The following is a 22,859-nucleotide window of genomic DNA, read 5'->3' as shown; positions in this document are numbered from 1 at the left end:
TTAGCTATTTTCTTTTATCTTTCTTGATATCGATTCTTCATCTTTCTCAAAACAGCTTTGAGATTTAACCGATGATGTTCTTTGATTGGACGTGCTTTCTCTCAAGATTTTTTTTTCCCTTCGTCTTGTTTCTTTTTCAACTCTTTTTCTCATATTTTCAAGAACCCCCTTTCGAAAGGACTTTGCTGTATTTTTTTCCGGATGAAGCAAAATTATGAACACCTTGTTACCGTATAAAATGATCGACAGAAGCAGAATCCCAATGGAAGGTAAGATTAGGTTTAAAACGGCTTTTGTTAATGGGTTTTGTTGACTATAATATAACGGAAATAACATCACCATTACCAAACTGAAAACGAATGTGCCATATAGAATAAACTTTGTTTCGTTGAAATTTTGTGGTAATTTTCTCGCGCGAAATCCTTGTACGTTGCATGTGATGGATAAGCATAACAAGAAAACTGCGTGGATCAAAACATTGTTGTCGGTACTGCAATAGAAGTACCTTTTCATTACATTATTGTCGGGATGCTCTCGAACTTCCACTTTGATCTGCAGGTATGAAGCAGCAATAATTGCACAATCAATTAGCAACAATAGGCTAAGTATCAACACTTCTGTTGCCTTTGTCAGAATTAATGCAGACCTGGTCAATTTTGTTTTTGCTTGAAAGGCAAAAAGAAGCTTTTGTGTTTTTGAAAGTGTGATAGATATCCCAAACGTCAAGATTATTCCAATAACACACGGCTTCACTGTGCATATTAGAAAGGAAGGTTTTTCTATTGTTACGTAGCTGTAAAAAGGAAAAAATACTGCAAACGTAATCAATTGTGTTATAGACATGACAAAGTTTGAAGATTTTACGCAGGGCGTCTTGCGAAACTTAACAAAAACTGTGATGACAAATACTTGCCACAGAAGCCCTGTTAAGGACACTACTTCGGAAATAAGTACTGGTATATCGAAAATGCTTAGATGTTCATTTTGGTATGGATCGATACAAGCTGTTTGCTGATCATTTGCAATTAAATGTTCATTGCATTTTATACAAGACTGGTTACCGATTTTGCTTTTAAAATGCCCGGGTTTGCATTTTCTGCAGACCCAACTGTATTCTTTCTGCCATAATGTCTCATGTGACAAAAAGTGTTCTTTTCTATTTTCAAATGAAGGTGGACATTCCTGTTTTGAACATACAGAAATAGGAGCATTTTTTTGATTGTTGGGCCAGGAAAACTCCTTTGGTATGTGCCAGCTGTTGAACATTATTTTTTGGCTATCATCATAAGAATACCGGTGATATGGGACACCTGTTGTGTTTTGATTATAAAATCTGATAGTATATCTTATTCGTAATTTAATATTTTCTATTATTTTCTGTTTAGTCCACCAAGTGTATGTAGAAAATACGTGGATAAATTGAAAAGCTACATGACTGACGTAATTGTAAACTGCATTGTGTATGGATGTGACATCCCTTAGCTCACCCAAGTTTTTATTGTGTTTGTAATTGTTAAGATACGTTGTAATATATAGATCATCTATCTGTTGATTTTCTGTAATAATAGGATTTAATACGTCCATTACGTTAGGAGTTTTGCTCAAGGATAATCGATTCCACATAACAAACAAGCCGTGCAATATTCTGCGATCAATGTAATTGAGATTATAAGGGTAGTTACCTAATTCCAAAAACCATACCTTGTTTGTGATATTACGTTTTATTAAGGCTTTAAATAGTTCATCACCAACTCTGAATCCTTTTGGATTGTCCATACCACCAAACACAATGTTAATTTTATCATTTGTAAGAATGTTTACAAAGTCGTCGATATTTGAACCGTTGATGCTTTTATCGACTTTGTAATATGAAATACAAGTATCTGTAATGTCAGTTAGAGCACTCCATACTTCAGTTAAAAAAAGATCTTGCATTACGTTGCAATGGTCGCATAATAACACCAACCGCTTCCATTTGAAATAAGACATGACATTTTTTATATGCAAAGACATCTCAACGATACCTTTAAACGGAATGTAATTCGGGTGCGAGTTTTCTACATCTGGAATTATATTAAATTTGTTATAAGAAAAGAAGGAGATGTTTAAGGGCATCATAATATTTGCTGCTAACTTTGCCATGTCATCTGACATCACACCAATCACTCCTAGTACGGCAGCTGATGATTTTGCACAAGAACATCTTTCAAACGTAATTGGTGGAACATCTGAGTTATACACATAGTACTGATCAAAAGCCAGTGACATGAGAATCTGTAAAAGCAAGCTTGTGTCGTTACAAACGTCATAAGAAACGTAGCCAAATTTCTCTGACGCTATTATATTTACCAAACCGAGATGTCCTGCAAAAGCTGTAAGGTTAAACTTGCTAACTCCGTACTGTGAACACACAGAAAATATTCCAATTAAGTAAACATCCCCTTGTCTCACGACTTTTTTTGGAACATTAGATTGTGCGACAATACTTGCTCCACTACTAGTTAAACACAGCCAGAACAACATTTGAGAAGATAGTGTATACAACCTAAAATTCATTCTTACTAAATGAAATATCTAACAAATGTATTTTTCCACAGTTATGACTTATGATATATCCTTCCCAGGATCAATTTTTAGTTATCAAATTCAAGTGAAAATAAAAGCAACTAAAGGTACTCGTATACAACTGGAAAATTCTATAAAACAAAGTTTTTATAGAATTTTCCAAAATAAAGTTTTTATATTTTTAATATTATATATTCGATTAGATTTTATTTACAAAAAATCTATTTTAAATCGCTAAAATAATAATAAAAATAATAATAATTAATTAATTACAGGTTGCGTTTTATTTTTGGGGCCTTGTTATATACGATCATACAATTTAAGTTTTATAACAAAAATAAATAAATGAGAAAGTAAGCAAAAGGTATGGCAGGAGTAATATAAAGTTTTATAGTCTTTTGTCCGAATATCCAGACTTTCCAGTTAACAATTGTCAAAGCTAGGAGTATCCTGAAATTCCACCGCTATCCTAGTGAATACGATGCTTTCCATTGCAGTGTAATCGTGGACATTTAACATTTGTTAATAATATAAATAAAAACAAATACAAACTAATTAAAAAAAATTGAATGGTTCCGCTGTGCCAGCCACGCAGGTGAAAAGCTTAAGAAATCAAAACTGTGTTTTTGTTCTGCATACTATGAAAGTTATTCTACGACGCAACTCAAAACCTTTGTTAAATCACTGAAACAGCACAGTTTGACCTCCTTTTAATCAGTTTTTTTTTTGGTAATATTGATATTTTTCTAACAATTTGTTTAGGTGGTGTGTGAAAGAACATGCTAAAGTGTTTTTGTTTTATGCTTATAAAAGAAGAAGAAAAAAAAAGCATTCCAAATGACTTGCAGTCACATGTTTTTTAGACATATACCAAGGATCAGTACAGGCGTTTTTCAAAAGAATATTTCGTCGAGATTTACTTGATAATAGAATGTCTTTAGATATCGCTTAATGGGGCACATTGATTGCAATCTGACACGAATAAACTGTGCAGAAGGTGAGAATCAATATAGTTTAAAAAAACAGTTGGTTTGTATGATAGTATTATTTAGGTTAGCCAATAATGCTGTAGCATAGGATACAGCATAATCGAAACCTTGTTTTGCGACATAAATTCTAGTGACAGTTCGTAAATTAAACAATGATTTGATTTAAGTAAAAACACAGGGTTCCCTATCGTTAGCACGTCTAATTAAAACAATGATTTAGCAGATAATTTGTAGAATTGGTTTTCACAAAAGTCATTTGTACTCGTAAGCAAATATTAACTCTCTGTAAATATATCTGTTGTGGGCAGAATACCATCATTGAAACCTAATCCCGCCAAGGGTGTAGCTACCTAACCTAAAGATTCTGTTTAACATTTCAAAATTTTCATTGCAGTTAACTGTAGCTAGCTACATAACTACTTTCACTTTTTGGCTATAGGTATGGAAGCATGGGTCGCGAATGCATCACTTTTTACAGTCGGCTTTCGGAAATGATAGCAGATAAGAAGAACATACCCATTTCAACTGCAGTCACACATATACCCACAAAACTTTGTTTTGCTCTGTTGAGATCTGGTTTAACATGTTTAAGAGGTTCGAGAAGTTTATATAAAAAGTTCGATGTAGGAGATGATATTGTGGTTGATCATGAAATTTCAAAGTTGAACTGTTAAATCGTTAGCTAGGAATATGTTGTGTTATGTAGTAAATTAGTCCCTTGTAATCATATAATGTTCTAGTTATTGTTGTAAAATTGAAAATAGTTAAAAAAATTGAAAAAAAAAAATTAAAAAAAGTGAAGGTGCAACTTTGTAAGTGTCGTATTGATAAATGTAACATATGACACAAACAATAATATTGGATAGGATTAAAGCATTTATACCAAACTAGATAAAACACTTAGTTAACTACTAACAAAACAGCATACCTTAATGGTTCTAATTTTCGCTTATACTGATTTTCGCGGTAAATAATTTTTTTTAAAAATTACATTTCGCGGGAATTATGATTTGCGGATAGTTCGTTTAAGAGTGGATATTAGTTAATCGTTAAATCGTGAAAATTGAGTGTATTACTTTAAGATTTCAGTGAGCACCAAATAAAAAAGTTAAAAAATAACTTTATCTATTTACTTGTTTATAAAAAGTTTAAAAAGTTACAAAAAATAAATTGTATATGTTTTCAATGGTACCAGTTACGTCATCATCATTGTCGTACTCGCATTCTGATTCATCATCACTTATATCATTAACCCTCCATCAGTATAAATAGACCATTTGTAAAAACAAGGAATCGAGGGTCATTGTTCCCATGTGTGGAGGAGCTTCTATGGGGTCCAACGCAGAAAGTTTACTTGATTCTAATATCATTCTGTTTTTTGTTTTTTTTAAAAACAGTTTTTTCGTAATATCGGCACTTATTCAGCTGGTCGACGACGCTTTCCTTCATGGTAGAATAGGTTTTCACCACAAAAATTAAATATTAAACAGCATATTTATTATCATTTATTATCAAAGTCATGAAAGAGCAAATTATAGGATTTTACAAAAATTGTGCAATTACCCCATTGATTGTTTATTGATAGACAGTGTTACAAAATGTTGTTTGCAATATTTAGAATCCAGTTTTACGATTTTTGTAAACTGCTTATTAGCATGGAGGTATAAAAGATACCTCCATGTATACCCCCATATTATTAGCTAGTCAGATTGTAAATAGATTTTTTATGTTAATTGCACAATATTGGTCTATCATTAACATATTATTTTTAAAGACAATTGTAGACTGTCCTAGAGGATAAATAATGCCCTTACCAATGTATCATGCAAAGCAAAAGTTCTGAATGGTTTTTGTGGATCTGCTATTTTACTAGTACAAAAATTTATTTTAATGATAAACCAATATTTTGCAATTAACATTTGCATGACACCCTATTAGAATAACTGCAAGATTTTCAGTTTTTGTAGTCATTCAAATAGATACTCCTAAACTAGTTTGAATTTAAAAGTAGAGAGTTAAAAAAACCTGCGTATGCTAAGCAAGGTCAATGAGTAATACCATCAGTTTTATAAATCCGATTATACGTTAAATAATTGGGATCAGGGGGAGTATTACCTCACTATGCCAAAGTTTAGCTTGGTACTTCTGCTTACCCTTTACCTCCTATGCTGTTTTAACAAGTGAAATATTAGTCTCATGAGCAACAAACACTCAGTTACCAATTCAGTATTTTCTCCCAAAACTTTCACACCACGAAGTCTAATTATCTCCATTCTTCCATGAAATATGGTATTGTAATATCATGCGAAATAAGACTATACAATATCCAACCAGATTAGCTATGTAAAATTTGCCCATTAAATCTAAGTTGTTACCTAGCTACATAATCTAGCCCAACTACAAAACCAACTCAAATCTATCTCTAGCTACTTCCGCTTATCATAATAAAATTGCAGGTAGCTAAAAACATTATGGATAAGAAAGGGTAACCAGAAATACCAGAGCTAGACATTTTGACGTCAACCATAAGCCACAATTTTGTTTCGAAAACGTTTTACACGAACCTGTTGGTAAGTGCTTGTGTAAATGAAAACACTTTTAAACAACTACATTCTTCTCTACTACTTGCACAACTAAGCTAGCTATAATTTCAAATTTCTTATCAATACTGGGTCAACCAATTTTCACAGTTTGATTCAGTACTAATTTTAGTACCACCAAAAATAGATAAAGGAAAAAACATCATCAATTTTCTGTTTCGCATGAAAATAATAGAGAATGTTTAATCCAGTTGTAGAAACCGGAAATTATTTTTTGCACGTGCATATTTCGACTAAATAAAATGTCCTCACATTTGCTAAACAGCCCTTATATTTTTTATATATGAAGTTACTGTCGATGTAAAAAAGATGCTCACACATCCCCACATCTATAAAAGCGGTTGTAACTAAAAATCTAACTTAGCCACGTTGAAAAGTATGTATGATTTTTTTTTCTTCATGCATAAATAAGATATGAGATGGGAAAATTTAATAAAGTTACTTTGATGACGTTGTTTTTACTCGTATTTTCTTTTAACCCCCACTTCTCGCTTTTGATCCTGGATACGCTGCAAAAGTGTAGCTGACTAGAGAAGCAATGCAAAAACACTAATTGATGCAACTTCTTCGTTGCAGAAACCTGTCAGGATTGCTACTTAAACCACAATTTACCATCTTTCGTTTGCGCGTGCTGACCTTGCGTCAGCACCATGTCATTGTAACAAAAATGAAGCCATTTTGGCCAGAGTTTGTTATAAAGGGTATGATACACCTGTAAACAAGTTTAAATCAAACGAAGAATTTCAGATCCACTACCAACCAACTACTTTATCTAGCACTATAAAAGCAGAAAAGCCCTCTTGACACTATTTTGTAATTATCGTTTGTATTCATGCGGGGTGGTATCGCGTAATTCTCCTTAAAGTGATATAATAACTTAATATTAACCGACGTCTAACCTATAGAAAGAATGATTTCTTGTTCAGCAAATATTGTCGACGCTCAAAATCTCGAATTCTCAGGGAAAAAAGTTTGAGATATTAAAAGTTCGAGGATAGTCGAGATATGGAGCGTCGAAGGCCTTTAAAGTTCGGGATAGTGAAATAACCGTACTTGTTTACGAAGGTTTACGTTCTTAATTAGAACTAGATTTTTTACCCTGTCTGCAATTCTTTTATAGCATTTCCCAGCCAACATTTTTACCACGAGCTTCTGCTTGTTAGTCATTTCTAAAATAAGTAGGATTTCAAAAATCCAAAATTGTAAACATTTGAAAGTCTCTTTTATGTATACATCAAACTTTTTATATAATTGAATGTTTTTTTCGTTAAATAAGGGAAAAGTTCGAGATAACGCAATGAAATGAGCTGAAGGGATCGGGAAAATTGTTCGACAAAGCGAAAGTTAGAGATAAGGGAATTTTAGATATGCAACGTAATTTTGCCTACAAGAGATGGCAAAAAGGTTCCAGATATCGAAAGTTCGAGATAAGGGGTATTTGGGATATAGCGTTGACTGTATATGAATTGAAAAGCTAAAAAAGATACTATAGTTCATTTCGTGACACTCAGGTCTCTAACATCCTGAATATTTTTGCAAGTCACCATCACGACATACGTCTTGGAACCATTTCTGACACAAGCTTGATTTTTTTCTCTAAAGGTACTCTGTAGAAACTGAAAAAATAACCGGAAAAAATAATGTTAATAAAATTATAACTAGTTAATTAACTTAAACGTAAAATCAGATTATACGCGACAACGCTCTGTTCATGACAGTTCTTTCTGAACACATTGATGTCATAAAAGGAAAGCTGTTTTCAATTGATATATCCAGATTTCGGTGGAAACTTAAAAAACACAAAGGGTGAGATTTCAACTTTTCCTGTTGCAAGTGCGGAACAAAACTACAAATTTTGATTTTGTTTACTTTGTTTATTGAATTTAAAAAAATAATTTTTGGGTTAACCTTTAACTTTATTTCACAATTTTTTTTGTCCAAAGTTTATTTAAAACTTCTCACCACGAACAGAATATTAATAATAACAATAATTATTATCTTCATTAAATTCCTGGAAGAAAATGGAAACAAACCTTAGCTTGTATCTCCTATAGAAAATTTTGAACTTTCACCTTCCACTGTCTAAACCTGCGGTGATTTATTGCACTTTCAATTCCATCATTTTCAGTCACGTTAAGTTACCAATTCGTTCTTTCTCACGCGTACAGACTGATCCAGTTTACTTAGAAATGATTAAAAAATCACATAAGTTGATGTCATTACGATTAAACCACAAAGGCAACGTGCTTTCTCCATCATAGATGATTTACATATCACTTCCTGTGTAATAAAGCCTAATAAAGTTAATTATCTAGGCTGGGGAAGTGCTCCGTTATAATATTGATTAATGAGAGATTAATGATAGATAATTTGTCTTCTTGAAATTCTCTTAGATTTATTGATTTCATGTTATTAAACTAACCTTTTGACGTCTTATGCCTTTCTTTTAAAAATTTTATCCTCAATTTCAAATATGAATAACGAGGGACCTATATCAAAAATTCTAAATTATCGAAATTTAAAACATCAGTTTCGCACTTAGTTTTATCTGACAACAGAAACATAGATAAGCTAATGTGTTCACATTACTTCTTTGTGAACCTTCATGTGAATCACCCGCTTTTTTCGGAATATAGGAAATCCCGATAATAATTTTTATTGTCTACGACGCATGTTTTTATCGGTTGTTTTAAAAACACAAATTAGATTACAACAATTTTTGATGGCACAATGTTAATGTCATAGTGTAAAATTAAACGAAATAAAATACAAAATATTAATTTGTTTCGGTTGCTTTACCATATTTAGAAAAAGATTTTCATGTTTTTTTTAAGGTCAAAACTTTCTCGTTTACGTAAAACTCACTTAATTTTTTAAAAGAAATTCCAACTTTCTTAAACAACAATGAAAATGTTGACCTGGTGTCCTCATTATCCTGGAGTTTTTATTGCATTCATATTCAACCAATAGCTACTCTGTAACCCATCTCGAAATGCAAGAAATATTTAACCCGGTATTGGAAATGAAAACCTTTTCATCACTGTGAAACTTAATTAACTGCCCTTGGGTCAAAGGCTAATTGTGTTTTACCATTAAAGAAATAATTAAGCTAACCGGATGTCAGAAAGTAGTATACATATTTAAATAATAAAACCAACGAAATAGTATAAAAATCGCCATCCGACCTTTTCACACATACACATTTCCACTAAGGATAGATAGGTGATACACAGACAAAACAACAAGAATGGTAAGATTCAGTTGGATTTCATACATTCTTTGATTACACCAATTACGTGTTTGTTTGTTTTCTGAAAAAAGATTGTAATTAAAATCTAGTTATGTATTTTGTATAATTATATTGTAAGATGGTAATTTCTTTTTTCCAGTTACTGGTAAAAATTGCGGTGCTTCTAATTTCAATACAAATTCAATTGTCTGAACAAAGACCGACATCATTCCAATCACAAATACAGCTGCATGACAGTACAAAGAAGGTGAAGGTGATACTACATAATCATCAGATTGAAACAAAGTCAATGCCTTGCGCAGTAACTGTACTCCAATCCCAAGTGTCAAGTTATAACTACAAAGAAATCGTTTGTAATACTGAAGAAAAAAATTGGGTTCATAACTTAATCAAAAAAGATGGTCTAAAACTGAAGTGCACGCAACTTTACGGCGACCGATTTGTTAAAAATACTAAGACAAATAAAAGAGACGAGTTACGTTTAAGAACTGGATGTGAGTTGAGATGGGGACTAATTAAAACATAGTAGACTTTATGTTTTTTTATTTGTTTATTTATTAATATTATTTATTTTTTAATCTAATAACTAATTTATTGAACACAAAAATATCAAATAGATTGTAGCATATTTATATATATATATGTATTTATACATTAATATTGTAAAGTAATATATGTATTAAAAATATTAGTAAAGTTGTGAAGTATTTTTAAAAGAATCCCCCTATTCCTTATGAGATTTTTAGCGTAGATTTAAATAATTCAAGATAAGAAGGAAAATTTTATTAAATGTTGCTTTGTTAAGAGCAATTAAAGGTCGATAGGAATAGCAATTTTGCTTACAACTGTTCGAACTTCTTGTAACCACATCCAAGCCTTTAATCAATAAGCAAATGAACAAACATATGTAACTTTTCTAATGAAAAAAAATGTTTTGGACACGTTTTATTAAACCACAAAGAAAGATGAAAAATACGTATGGATATACAGTATGCCAGGAAATTTATCAATTTTTAAAAAGTGTAAAATTGAAATACAAACGTGTTTCAAAGGATATCAAGAAAAAAAAAGAAAAAGATAATTGCGAAGTCTTCTTAATGAGTGGGCAATATCATACTGACAAACTTCGCTAAAAAACACGCAGTATGCAATCGAATGAATCATTTGCTTCTCCAGATTATTTGTGTCATCGCACATCTATTCAGCGTGCGCCCAATGCATTTGCGACACATCTAATGCGTGAAATCCTTTCTTATGCTAAACTAAAGTCAACAGCCGAGTGGGCTGTCCGGGGGGGGGGGGAGGTTCACGAGGACAGCGCAAATTTCTGGACGCTAAAATGAAAGTTTAGGCCTTTTTCTATGAAATGAGCCTGGATTGAGCGTCTAGTTCGTTTTTGTTCTGGAGTTACGGTCAATTGAATTTGGAATAAAAGTTATGTCAAGATTGGGCTTTTTGACATAAAGACCGCACCACGAGGGTTAAAGAAAATGAAGAACAATTGGGCAGATTTAGGTACAAGAAAGAAAAAGAAAAATTTTTGGATAATTTTATATTCTGTAAAGCAATACCATATCAGCATTCTATTCTTGCAGACATTGTTTGAGGAACTTTTGGTTACACAAGACATATTACCACTCGAATTTCTTTTTTAAATTTGTGAACTCATTTCAATGTTTAACAATTTTTCCTTCGTGCATACCTGACCAAGGATTTTTGTGATCTGGAGTTCTTCTAAAAGATAGATGTTCTTTCATTAAAGACGTAGTAATAATCGTTGACAAATACGTATATATTTACTATTAACAACCCTTGCAAATAGATAATATTTTAAGCTTCTCCAGCATCCTAAGCCATGACAACGCGTTACGTTGTCATGTTGAGACACACGAAGTACTTTAACAATACCAAAGGCTTCGAGCATAACATTGACTGTCTGAAAAAAAAGTTTTGTTACTGAAAGAATATGCTTTTTATAAATGGCTGAGATTGCAGTTTAAAGATAATAGTAAATATTCTTCAAAAAAAGTGTGTAAATATGATTGAAGCATTTTATAAAATTATCTTGTCGACACTTAACTTGAATAAAATAATAGCCTGTTGAACGAGAAATGGCATGCACATTCACAGTAGACATATTTTTATAAGTACTTTATAAGTCCACTTTAGATTACTTCACTAACAAGGTTTCATGTCTTCTTTGATGCAAAAATTGAGGTGAAGTAAGAGATTGATCGCAAAGGTTTCGCAACTTGTAGCATGGTCATCACCGACATTCTCAAACAGCTTTATTCAGATGACCAAAACATACTACTGATATATTTATTTTTAGCTTTAGCTCAAATTAATTCTAAAAATACTAGAATGTGTTTTCAATTCGAGTGGTGGACTATTATTCTTGATAAAATCAGTGCAATTGCACACCTCCTCTCCAATATTTTTGAAAAAAGAAAGATATTATTCCCTTTCTGTAAATACCACAAGCGTTTTATAATGCATAAATAAAAATATAGTTTTTTTTTGTAAATGTGTTTGGTAATGCTGACGGTGCAACATTTGTGATCATAAAAACAAACAAATGATGAACGTCCACGAGCAGTTTGACATTGGAAATGAAGTTATGTCTCTTTAGTGAATAAAACATTCTTGCCTCCGTTTCCAGGTCACCCTGTCACACACTGTTACGCGGATCAACATACGCCCACAACTGTCACATACACATTTGACAAACATGACGTCATAATGCGAGTGGGATTTTGTATAATGTTGGTGTACTCTTCCTATCAGTTTACTTAATGATATCAAAATTGTTATTTCCGTGTCACAGTCGCATGCATAAAGAATGTGCCTTCATGGGCAATCAAATGTAATGAAGCGGTTAATAAATTTTAATTTCGTGACATGCACGACGCATCTTTGCAAAGAACAGTTTGGCATCCAAAAATGAATGCGTGTTTATTCTGGTGATGGTTTTTTTGTTTTGCCTTTTTGATCTTTGTTGGTTTGTATAACATTTGAAGTGTCAATATGACTGCAATTTTAGTGCAGTGGAATAAAGAGGAGTTCTAATGCTACAATTAATACATTCAAACGAGTAGTCAGAAGAATTAAATCTTATGATTAAATCTAACTTTTGGTAAAATTTTTGTTTTTTGTTTATTTCTTTTTTCATTTCATTTTTGTTAGAAAACCTTTTCCTATCCTTACTCACCACAACCGTCTGTATTCTTAGAAAAATATATTGCATTCATTTCCCCGGAACTTTTAATAAAGCGTTGGTAAACTTCTAGTCCCCATATGACATTTTCGTATCTTAATAGTACACACTTGAAACAGCAGTACTCGCATTTGTTGATTTTGGTCTGCAAATATATCATCATATATCGGTCAATCTAAGGTCCATTTAACAGCGCTCAAATCATTAGAAACTCAGGTGCACAGCTAGATCTGTAAATTTTGCAAGTTTTAATAGCTCACAGTCAAACATAATTTCAATACCTTTGTTCTGCATATACGCCCGTTGCAATAAATCGATAGTATTTATATCAACTTTCGCAGTGTTTCACATTAGACATAAAAACAGAACAGAGGAAAAAATATAGAGAACTAAATTTCGAGTAATCTGCAAAAAGTTGTATATAGTCCCTTTTTTTTGGATTCGGACATCGCTGCGTATTTATATTTGCTTTGTCGGAATTAAAATCTTAGCAGAATTGATTGAATTTTGCATTAATTATACCTTGTAAGTTTCAGATCTTAGGACTTTTGAAGGGGCCTATCAGATTGATTTGAAAGTAACAAATAAGGTGAATAAAATTACGGACCAGATTGTTAAATATGTTGACAAGTAAACGATTGCCGCCCAATCTGGAATGTGAATATCTTAAAAAAGTAAATGTAAGGCAGTTTCATTAGAATTTGTAAATCAATTGCGCTTTCTTGAATATTTGCAGAAAGTTTCTTGTTTCGTAGACCACAAAACATAGAATTTACCAATTTTTAAATTATTGATAAAACCATAATAATAGAGTATACATTTGCAGGTTAACTACCATAGCAAGGTTTAAAAATGTTTTTAAAAAAATTATATTGTAAACGCATAAACAATTGCAATTTCCAAAAAAAAAAGAAATTATTCATAGCATTTGTTTAATAAAAAAAAGTTGTTAAAAAATGATTTCAATAAGTTCTTTTTATAAGAAACGAAAAAAATAATAGTCAACATTATTGCAATATGGCTGCCAAGATCACTTCGTGCTGAAAAAACGCGAAATATGTAGGTAAGCCGAAACACGGGCTTAGCTACGCGAAAGGGGCGGGCTATCCCGTGGACTATTACTTCAAACCTATCATATAACTGCGTATCTTTTAAGATCGCCATTTTGAGTTTTTTGAAATCGCCGGTAGAGGAAAAATTCACGGACATGGCTCCGCAAACAAAAGAGTTTATTAAGTTAAGAAATAAATAGGACAAAAAGGTTCAATTAAAAGAGCGTGTTGTTCGTGACGTAGCTTTTGGTCAGGGTCTCAAGCTATCAAAAACACAACCATTTTATCTGATTATTTGTTCATACTGGTTGAAATGAAGTGAGAAATCCTTAATCGTCTGTTACATCGTGCTAATTCGAAAGACCCAATTAAATTAGCCTGGATTACAACAACATCTCGACATCCAAGCTTTGCTATGGCAAGATTATAACTTCCCTTATTTTATGAATACTGCTTCATCATCGAGTATTGTAGTCACCCCAAATACTTAAAATGCCTTTAAAATTGAAATTGCAATTTTCTCATATTCTACCATTAATGAAAGCAGTTTTGCCACTGTGAATTTGGGTGGTAAGATCAACTTTTGTTTTTTTTGCGTCAACTAGTCGATTTTAAATATAAATATAAGTGGAAGTGATTAAAAAACGATTTAGTGATAAAAATCAGACAACAGTTTGAATTTAAAGATTATGACATTTTATACTTTATAACATGTTTTTTAGTAACTTTTGCCAGTCTTTCCTAAACTACTACATATTAATGCGCCACCGCTAATAAAAAAAAATAAGTTTATGATTAAAAAGGGCAGTAGTTTTCTTTACCGATTAAATAACTTTTATAATTTTATAATTTGAATGGAAAAAATGAAAGATATAAAAAAACATTCTTACTATTATGGATTATACCTGCCTTCAATTTCAAGGTTTATTGCTGATGATAGTTGATCATCAACTAATAGCGGACACCGGTTGTAAAATCGAACATAATTTAAAGGGTCCGTTACACGTAGCAAAGTTTGCAATAGCAAATAACATACAAGCGCTTCTGCAAGCACTTGTACAAGCTTGCACAAGATTTGTCGATTTTAAATGAAAAAAAACAAATGTGAGTTCTTGTGCTTTCATTTTAAAAATGGTTTGGGAACAAGAAGACCTTGTTTAAATTCTGGCGCTATCGCTGGCAGTTAAGGTGAAAAAAAGTCAGTGCAAAAAAGAAAGCAACGCGTGCGACCATGGTTATTAGAGAGACAAACGAAAGGGGCTTGCAATAACATCCTTTAGTGACTAAAAAGACGCGGAACATTTCCGTTTTTTACACTTTTCTCGGGTGTACATGTTTTCTATATCAAAGAAATTCTTCGAAATCATTCTACCAAACAATTGTTCTTGGGTTTCGATTTCATTAGGACTCAGTTTTAGGTTTACAACTGCGAACGACGTCTGAGGAGGTTCATTCAATCGCTCGATAACGATTTTATCTGTCTGCAACAGATACATCTTGATCTTTTTTTAGACATGACTTTTTTCGTTTATGATTGAGCGCCGGCGTAGGAGTTTCATCATCACCATTCGGATCTTCGCCTACATTAATGTTGGATTCTGTGGCGTGAGGAGTTATATAATCAGATAAGAAGCTATCCACCTTCTCATAGAAAGACCATTGGAGAGTGAAAACCTCATCCGAACCTACTCCACCTTTCTTCGAAACTCGGACTTTCGTTTTAATTGACCGTAATACAATCCCAAACCGACCATTTTCTTTTGTATGTCTTTGACTGGCATTGCAATGAAAAATTATAATGAAAACAACAAGGAAAACAAATGTCTAATATCATTAATCGATTAACATTCCGAACTTGATCGCAACCTATTGTTTATTTGCTATAGCAAACGTCGATTTTTTCAAATCCTTTTTTAAAAAATCAGAACTTGCATAAGTTCTTGTAAAAGGACATGCGCAATGCATAATAGCAGCTGTTACACATAATATTGTATTGCACAAGTACTTGCACAAGCACTTGTATGTTATTTGCTATTGCAAATTTTGCTACGTGTAACGGAACCTTAAGCAGAGTTACAGAATACAGATTGTATCCAAAAAATAAATGTAGAAACTCTTTTTCATAGTACTTATCGGTAAAAAAATGTGAGCAAGAAATGTCGACCAAAAATAATACTTTTTTGTCGACTAAATTTTTGAATTTGCTAACTTTTTACCGACTAATTTCCGGATCGAAAATGACCAAAAAAGGTTGAATTTTCAAGCCTTTTCAAGGTTCAAAAAGAGGATAAAGAAAACTATATAAATTAGTCAATTACAATGATTTTTTACTTTCTTTTTCACTCTGCTTGGGTCCTCAACTTCTTGTTCCTTCTTCTACGCCCACTTGAAATGTTATTTACAAAGAAGTTGTTCTTTTTACTACCGTTACAGTTTCATAGACACTAAATTAAAAAAAATCATCACCAAAGTCAAAAAAGTCGGCAAAAAATTCAGTTAAGTAAAAAAGGCTGGCAAGAACTTTTGGTCGCGTCATACGTTAATATATGCGACAATGGTGGAACTTTAGCGGGTGGAATTTTATGTTCCTACAACACAAAACGTACTAACATATTGTATTGTCTCACAACTAAAATATACAAGAAAAGTTATCTTGGTAACAGCAATAAACATCTTTCAACTTTTAAATAAGATGTGCTGTCTTATTAGAAGGTTACATAATACTTTAATATAATTTAGCTAGCTTTCCTGAATAAAGATGTTTTTTGCTGAACTCAGATAATTCATTGTTAGATTTTAAATCCCCAGTTTATGGAGATAGTTTTTATTTTGTGGCATTTTGAATCTTATGAAAAAAGGTAGTGAAGAGAAGGCCAGACTAATTTCTGGATATATGTAGACAGCTTCAGATATATAACAACAGTTTGCCGTACACATTCAGTTATGTAGTTAGCTTAAACAGCAAAAAGGGATATTTTAGAGAATTATTGCACTTGTAAAAATGAAGGAACACACAGACTGGCATCTCAGTATTTTCCTACAGAAGATAAGTGTTTGGAGGCCACAAGTTTTGGTGATCCAAAATAAACAGTATAATATCAAGCATATATAAAAAATAACCAAATGCCAAATTTTTTTTGACGAGATTTGAGAAGAAAACCTAATTTTTTTAAAAAAAATGAGGACATTTGAGGAGAATTTGGAAGATCTTTTGAAATCCGCGTCGTTTTAAGCTGTGTGTAGGTTGATTTTACCTGCGTCTGGATAAATGTGGTTAAGGTATTATTGAAATTCATAGATTTCTCAGAGACGCTAAGATTCCCCCTTTTTTCTTTTTCTTGAATAAATTTATTAATTTAAGTAAATATTTGACAATTTTTCGGAAAAAGGGTCCCAAAAATATACATATTTGTAGGATTTCAAACAAATATGTTGCTATTACATTTTACGAGGAATAAAGTCTCTAATGTCTAATCCTATCGTAATTTGCAAACGTTGAAAAAGTTGAGCTAGCTAAATGTAAACAAAGTACCAAGCTAAAATACAAAAAGATATATGTTATCACCACGTCTGCAGCAGGTTTTTTATCACCTACTACGTGCTAAGCATATTAACAACCTTGTTTTAGCTACCTTAGCTAGTAAACATTTTTTAAAAGACAGGGATGTTCTTTCAGCAGTCTACTATTCTTTCTTAATGTACAACACAGCACCAGTTCTGAGTCAGTTATGTTTCAATAAATCTAACAAAGTAACACCAAAATGTTTTCATAAATTTTGCTAGCTTTGTTTACAAATCTGATGGTCCCGGCTTCATGCACCATTATTATTAACCTGAAAAGTGCTGACTAAGGTAAAAAATCATTATAATTATGCGAAAATGTGAAAGCCAATCATTTTTCAAAATCCGGTCAACGATACCAGGGTATTTTCGACGTCATCTTTCATATCAAAAAAAGTCAAAAAACCCAGGGCACGAGAGTGGGTCTGCCCTCATATAAATTATAATCATGCCTTAAAATGATGGTGCTGATGAATCCATCAAACTTTTTTGTATTGTTGAAAAAGAATGCATCACTGAGGAAGGTTTTGGTGGTTATCGCGTTGCATTTTAGTTGCATCAAAGCGCTAGAAAAGTGCTGATACTATCTATGTGCAAGACTGATCAAGAATATTCAGGAAAAAAAACATGAAAATATAAAAATACAGCTTTGTTAGCCCTCCTCTATGAAATACTACGAAATTCCAAAAAAAATTGACTACTTTTAGCTTTATTTAAAAAAAATTATTTTTTATTAACAAATAAATAATTGGCCTCGTAGCTATATAATTATAACTTCCTTTCCTCCAAGGTCTCATTGAAACATTTCTCATGTTTGCATCCTACTAGCTAGATTCATTAGCTTGTTAATAGAGATAAAAAAAACCCATTTTTTTACGTACCTCTAAATTTATTATAAAGAATAAGCAAGTTATACAACAAAAAATAATAAAGTAATAATATTTTTTATACCAAAATGTATGCTGCTTCACTTACAGCTATGAATGTTTATAGAAAAAGATTTAGGCTGCAGTACTATGGTTGTTTTTTTGCAAAATTGTTCAATGACGAAAAAGTTATTTTCTTTTAATGATTTAAATTTGAGTGTTGTTCACCGATTTTAAGCACAATTCAAACGCTGCTGGATGTGGAATCGGAATATAGAGCACATAAATCGGCTCTTTTTTGTTCAAAAGTTGCTCAATCTTTTCGTGATTTGGGAGACGTACTTCCAGTTGATAGCTTTTCCCTATGTACTGTGGCGTCCAGTAATTTTTGATGTCAGTTTTCTCCAACTTAGCCAACAAGTAAACACCTGATTCTTTCTCAAGGTTTGTCATTTCCCCATCCATTGTTTTCATATCATTTTTTGTATTAACTTTAAAAATTTTGTAAGGTTAAAGAAGGTCTTCAAAAGCAACAAAGAAGATGCATGAGTGCTCTGTGCTTAAGCGTAAACATCTAAAACAAAAAATCAGTATGTGAATAGTATATTTCTAACCCGCTTAGGTCAAAGACTTACAAATTAGCAAAAATAACTTCCAGTTTTGTTAGATCAGGAACCTACACCACAACGAAATAAGTACTTACATGTCTCAAGATATGGCTCGTGTAAGGGGAGCCATCTACAGCTTCTAAAGAGAATTTTTTTTAAATGTTTTCGGAAAGACATCTAAAAAACGTCCAAACCTAGTAAAATTTAGTCCTCCCTTGGTATAAGAAACAAGAAATTTTTGAGACCGCAAATGACTCAAAAAAGTGTTATTTTCCGCGAAATCTCCTTCTAGTAAGTTATTTTTCCATGTTTATTGCGTTTTTTAGAATAATTTTAGCCGAGCCCTTGTTTCTATTTTGTTTTGATTTCTCATGGTCAATGTTCTTATAAAAGTTTATCTTATAAAAAAGAGTGGACTTGTTAAAAAGTCGTCAAAAGACTTTCTCACCTCGACGTCTGAGGGACGTCCATGGGTCTATTGCGAATGATTCAAATAGGTGTATTATTTAAAAAGAAATGCACACACATGAGAAAGTTCTGCATTGTGTTTTAGAAATGGTTCTGCTATTTGCACAGCATAAAATTTACATTCCATACATTATTGCTATTGTAATAAGTGTTTTGATACGATTATAAATATTGATCTGTCCATTTTCTTTAAAAACCTAGGTTGAAGGAATGTTGAGGCTCAGATGTAGATAAAAATTAGGAACACAATAAAAATGGATAAAAACAGGTAAGAACAATACAGACTGAAAAATTTAAAAACAAGCCTACTAAGCTTTTTGAGCTGTTTATATAGTCTGAAGATGTACTTAGTGTACGAAAAGCTTAACTAATAAATACTTTTTAACTTTCAAACTCGTTGTCTTTTTCTTATTTTAAAGTTAAAGGACCACTATCTCCTAAATACTATTAACATTCAAATCTTTTGATTTAATGTTACACCATCTGATCATTTTAAACAGATAGTTAAAAATAATACTCAAAAGATATTTTTGATTTTGATGGACTAGAAAATCCTTTTCAAATGATAATCTATCTCTAAATGAATTAAAACGTGCAAGAACATTTATACAGCGGTTCATATGTGCCATAAATGGCCGTTTACTGCAATCAACATCCAGTTACAATCTTAGATTTCATATATTACAGCAGTCAAGCTCGAACCCAGCACCTTTTACCGTGGCGTCGAAAAGGCGCTGGCACAGGCTGGTCACGTGGGCATCAAATGAACCAGATTCTGGTTCATTTTTAATTTATGCAAATTCTGCATATTTACGATTTTGGCGATGGGCTGGAAAGATGTGGTACGTGTTTTCAGGCGGCTCAATAATGTTTTTGAAAAGTATGAAAAGTTACCCTTGTTTATTTTGAAACCAAAATAAGTTCAATGTTTCGAGTATTTTGGAGAAGAACACCACGTTATAGCTGTTTTGCCTACAGGGTTTGGTAAATCGTTAATTTATCAACTTTTACCCGACTTTGTTCCAGAACGAAAGGCAGAGGCGATATTGTACTTGTTGTCTCTTTTTTAACATCAATTATTCAAGATCAGCTAGTATGTTTAACTAAAGTAGGCATTGAATGTGGTTTCTTACAACTCGAAGACCAAGCTAATAGTCAGAAATACGAACCCTTGTTTGAAGAAGATTTGAATGATGCATAAAATTCTATTTTCAAAATTTCAAAAAGCATTGTTGCAGGCAAATGTAAAATTTTATTTGCACATCCAGAGTCCCTGTTATTAGATCAGGGAAGGAAAATATTAAGATCAAAAATTGAGAAAAATGTTTTGGCTTGTGTGATAGGCAAGGCGCATTGTGTGGAATTATGGTAAGTGTAGCTAGCTAGCTAGCTAGCTTTCTTTGTAAACATAACGTATCAAAAATCTAGCTACATACATAGCTATTATATATAAAAATAATATGCCTTAAATATAGCAACTAAATATATATAAACAAACTAATATATATTATATATCCATTTGAAAAAGTTTCACAAACAAAATATGTGTATATGTATAGCTATGATAATTGAATAATATAAATTTATCACATAATACGGTTAAGCTAAAAAATTGATGAATTACTGTATGTTATATCTAGGGCTGGAGAATTTCGTACAGAATTTAAATACTTATCAGTTTTCCAAGCATTCTTCCCTCACAGTATCATGTTAGCTTTGACTGCAACTGCTTCACCCACAAAATTACGTAATTTTAAAAAAGCTTTGAAAATAGAAAATTGCAAAGTGGTTATGTTCTGCCCAGATTGCGAAAACGGCCTGTTTACAACCGGGACAGCCGAATTATGTACGCATGGTCCGATTATGTTATTTTGCACTGGTTATGTCGTGGTGACCGGATTATGAACGCTGATATAATGGCTGGCCAGGCAGGCTGTGATTGGCATTTTCTTCGAACTTTTGTGAATTAAACATTCTCTGGAAGATAGAACACCCCTAAAAACTAGACATGGCGAAAGAAATAAGTCTCAACGTAATTCTTAGTATAAAGTACTCTTGTAGTAAATACATTTCAACATAATATACATACTTTGAAGCAACTAAATTTCACGGAATCTAAATTATTCTTTTTGCGGGAATTAAGTTTGGTGAAAAGTTATTAAACTTGCAAATCCTAAAATTTAGTATTTGTCACGAAATTTCGTTTCATTTGAGAACAACAAAAACTTTGCCACCAGGGCTATTTGCTTGTCAGAAGTGATGACGAATGATATAAAAGCGGTCGGCCCCGATTATATTTGTTCTATAAGTCTCGAATAATATTTGACTGTCATACATAACCCGACCTTCCCCGATTATGTGCGTTGGTTCTATAATAAGTGAGAAATAATATAAAAACATCGTATATAAGCTGGTTCGCCCGGATTACGTTCGTTCTATAAGTCTCAAATAATATTTGACTGGCATACATAAGCCGACCTTCCCTGATTATGTGCGTTCTACAATAAGTGAGAAATAATATTAGACTGTCGTATACAAACTGGCCTGCTCTTATTATGTTCCTTTTATAAGTGCATAATAATTTTTTCTGAGTAATAAGCCGGCCTGTCCTGATTATGTTGTCCTGATTATGTATTTCCTGCCCTGTTCTTAACCGGGGCAAGCCGCCGTACTTAATCAGGCCAATGTTTTTTAAAAACAGAAATAAGAATGAGTAATTGCTTAGGTTTAGCAGGATATGAGGATATATTACTACCTGTCGCAACAGAGTTAAAGCACAAAAAACAAAACTACCCTATGACAATTATTTATTTAAATTTAATAATTTTGCAATAAAAATATAGAATATAAAGCATAATAATTTATAACTAACCAACGGATGTTTATTTGAGAGGAATTTAACCATGGTGTGAAGTTTTTTTGTATTTATTGTTTTTAATTGATTTTTAAGATTTGTACGACTTATGTTATTTAATCAATAAATGTATTTTTTACCTGTTTGCTGCAGCCACCTTCAATAACAAGTGCTGTATTTATTCTTTGGATTTAGGACAATTCATGCCATCTGTGCCGCATTGAAATTGAGTAAATAAAACACAATTTTATCTGTAGATCAAGCTCAATATGTTTTCTGACTGCTACAGCTGTCAATATGTCTATTAAAAATGGATTATATTGTGTGACTTCTGACCATAAATTACCTTCTTTAAAAAACATCATGTCGTCACAATTCTTCAAACAAGTCAAACAAGACAGAGCCACCACTTTTCTTGCACAAGTTTTTGCATGCAGTGCTTATTTCATCTGTAACAAGTTGCTTAATGGCATCAATTAATTTAGGGCAATTATTTTTTTATGGTAGTAATGATAATATCAATTCTCCTTGTTTGTAATGCAGTAATAATTTTATTTTCTTGATCTTCAGTAATGAAGTCGCTTTCAGGTTGTTTTGTTTTGCCAAGTTCTTTAGGAAGTATTTTTGTGTTTGACTTTATGTCTGTTTTTTCATTTGTTATGTTCAGTAAAGGCGTAAATTGTAGAGATTTTTTTGACTGGAAACAGTTTTTTTGGGCAGGATAATTTTCATTTTTAATGTTGATTTTTTTTTGGTTTTGACTGCTGGTTTGGTGAAAAGGCTGCACATCTTTTTACTGTTGTTTGCTGTTGTAAATGGATTTGTTGTT

At 32.2% G+C, this 22,859-nt stretch overlaps 1 protein-coding gene and 1 long non-coding RNA gene across 2 annotated transcripts; both read right to left on the bottom strand.

Moving 5' to 3' along the window:
• On the bottom strand, positions 1–2,556 carry LOC130646099 (uncharacterized). Its single transcript, XM_057452238.1, has one exon. The coding sequence runs from the start codon at positions 2,554–2,556 to the stop codon at positions 1–3; it is 2,556 nt and encodes an 851-aa protein (XP_057308221.1).
• A 1,614-nt stretch (positions 2,557–4,170) lies between these two features.
• On the bottom strand, positions 4,171–8,379 carry LOC130645763 (uncharacterized). The gene is made up of 2 exons (XR_008982735.1): positions 8,188–8,379; positions 4,171–7,770 (listed from the first exon to the last, which is right to left on the bottom strand). It is a non-coding gene; the product is annotated as an uncharacterized LOC130645763 (long non-coding RNA).
• Positions 8,380–22,859: the final 14,480 nt, after the last annotated feature.

The sequence above is a fragment of the Hydractinia symbiolongicarpus genome, chromosome 5, assembly GCF_029227915.1.
Source record: "Hydractinia symbiolongicarpus strain clone_291-10 chromosome 5, HSymV2.1, whole genome shotgun sequence".
In the NCBI taxonomy this organism is placed as follows: Eukaryota; Metazoa; Cnidaria; class Hydrozoa; order Anthoathecata; family Hydractiniidae; genus Hydractinia; species Hydractinia symbiolongicarpus.
Note: the sequence above shows the minus strand (reverse complement) of the source record. Positions and strands in the feature narration are given on the sequence as shown.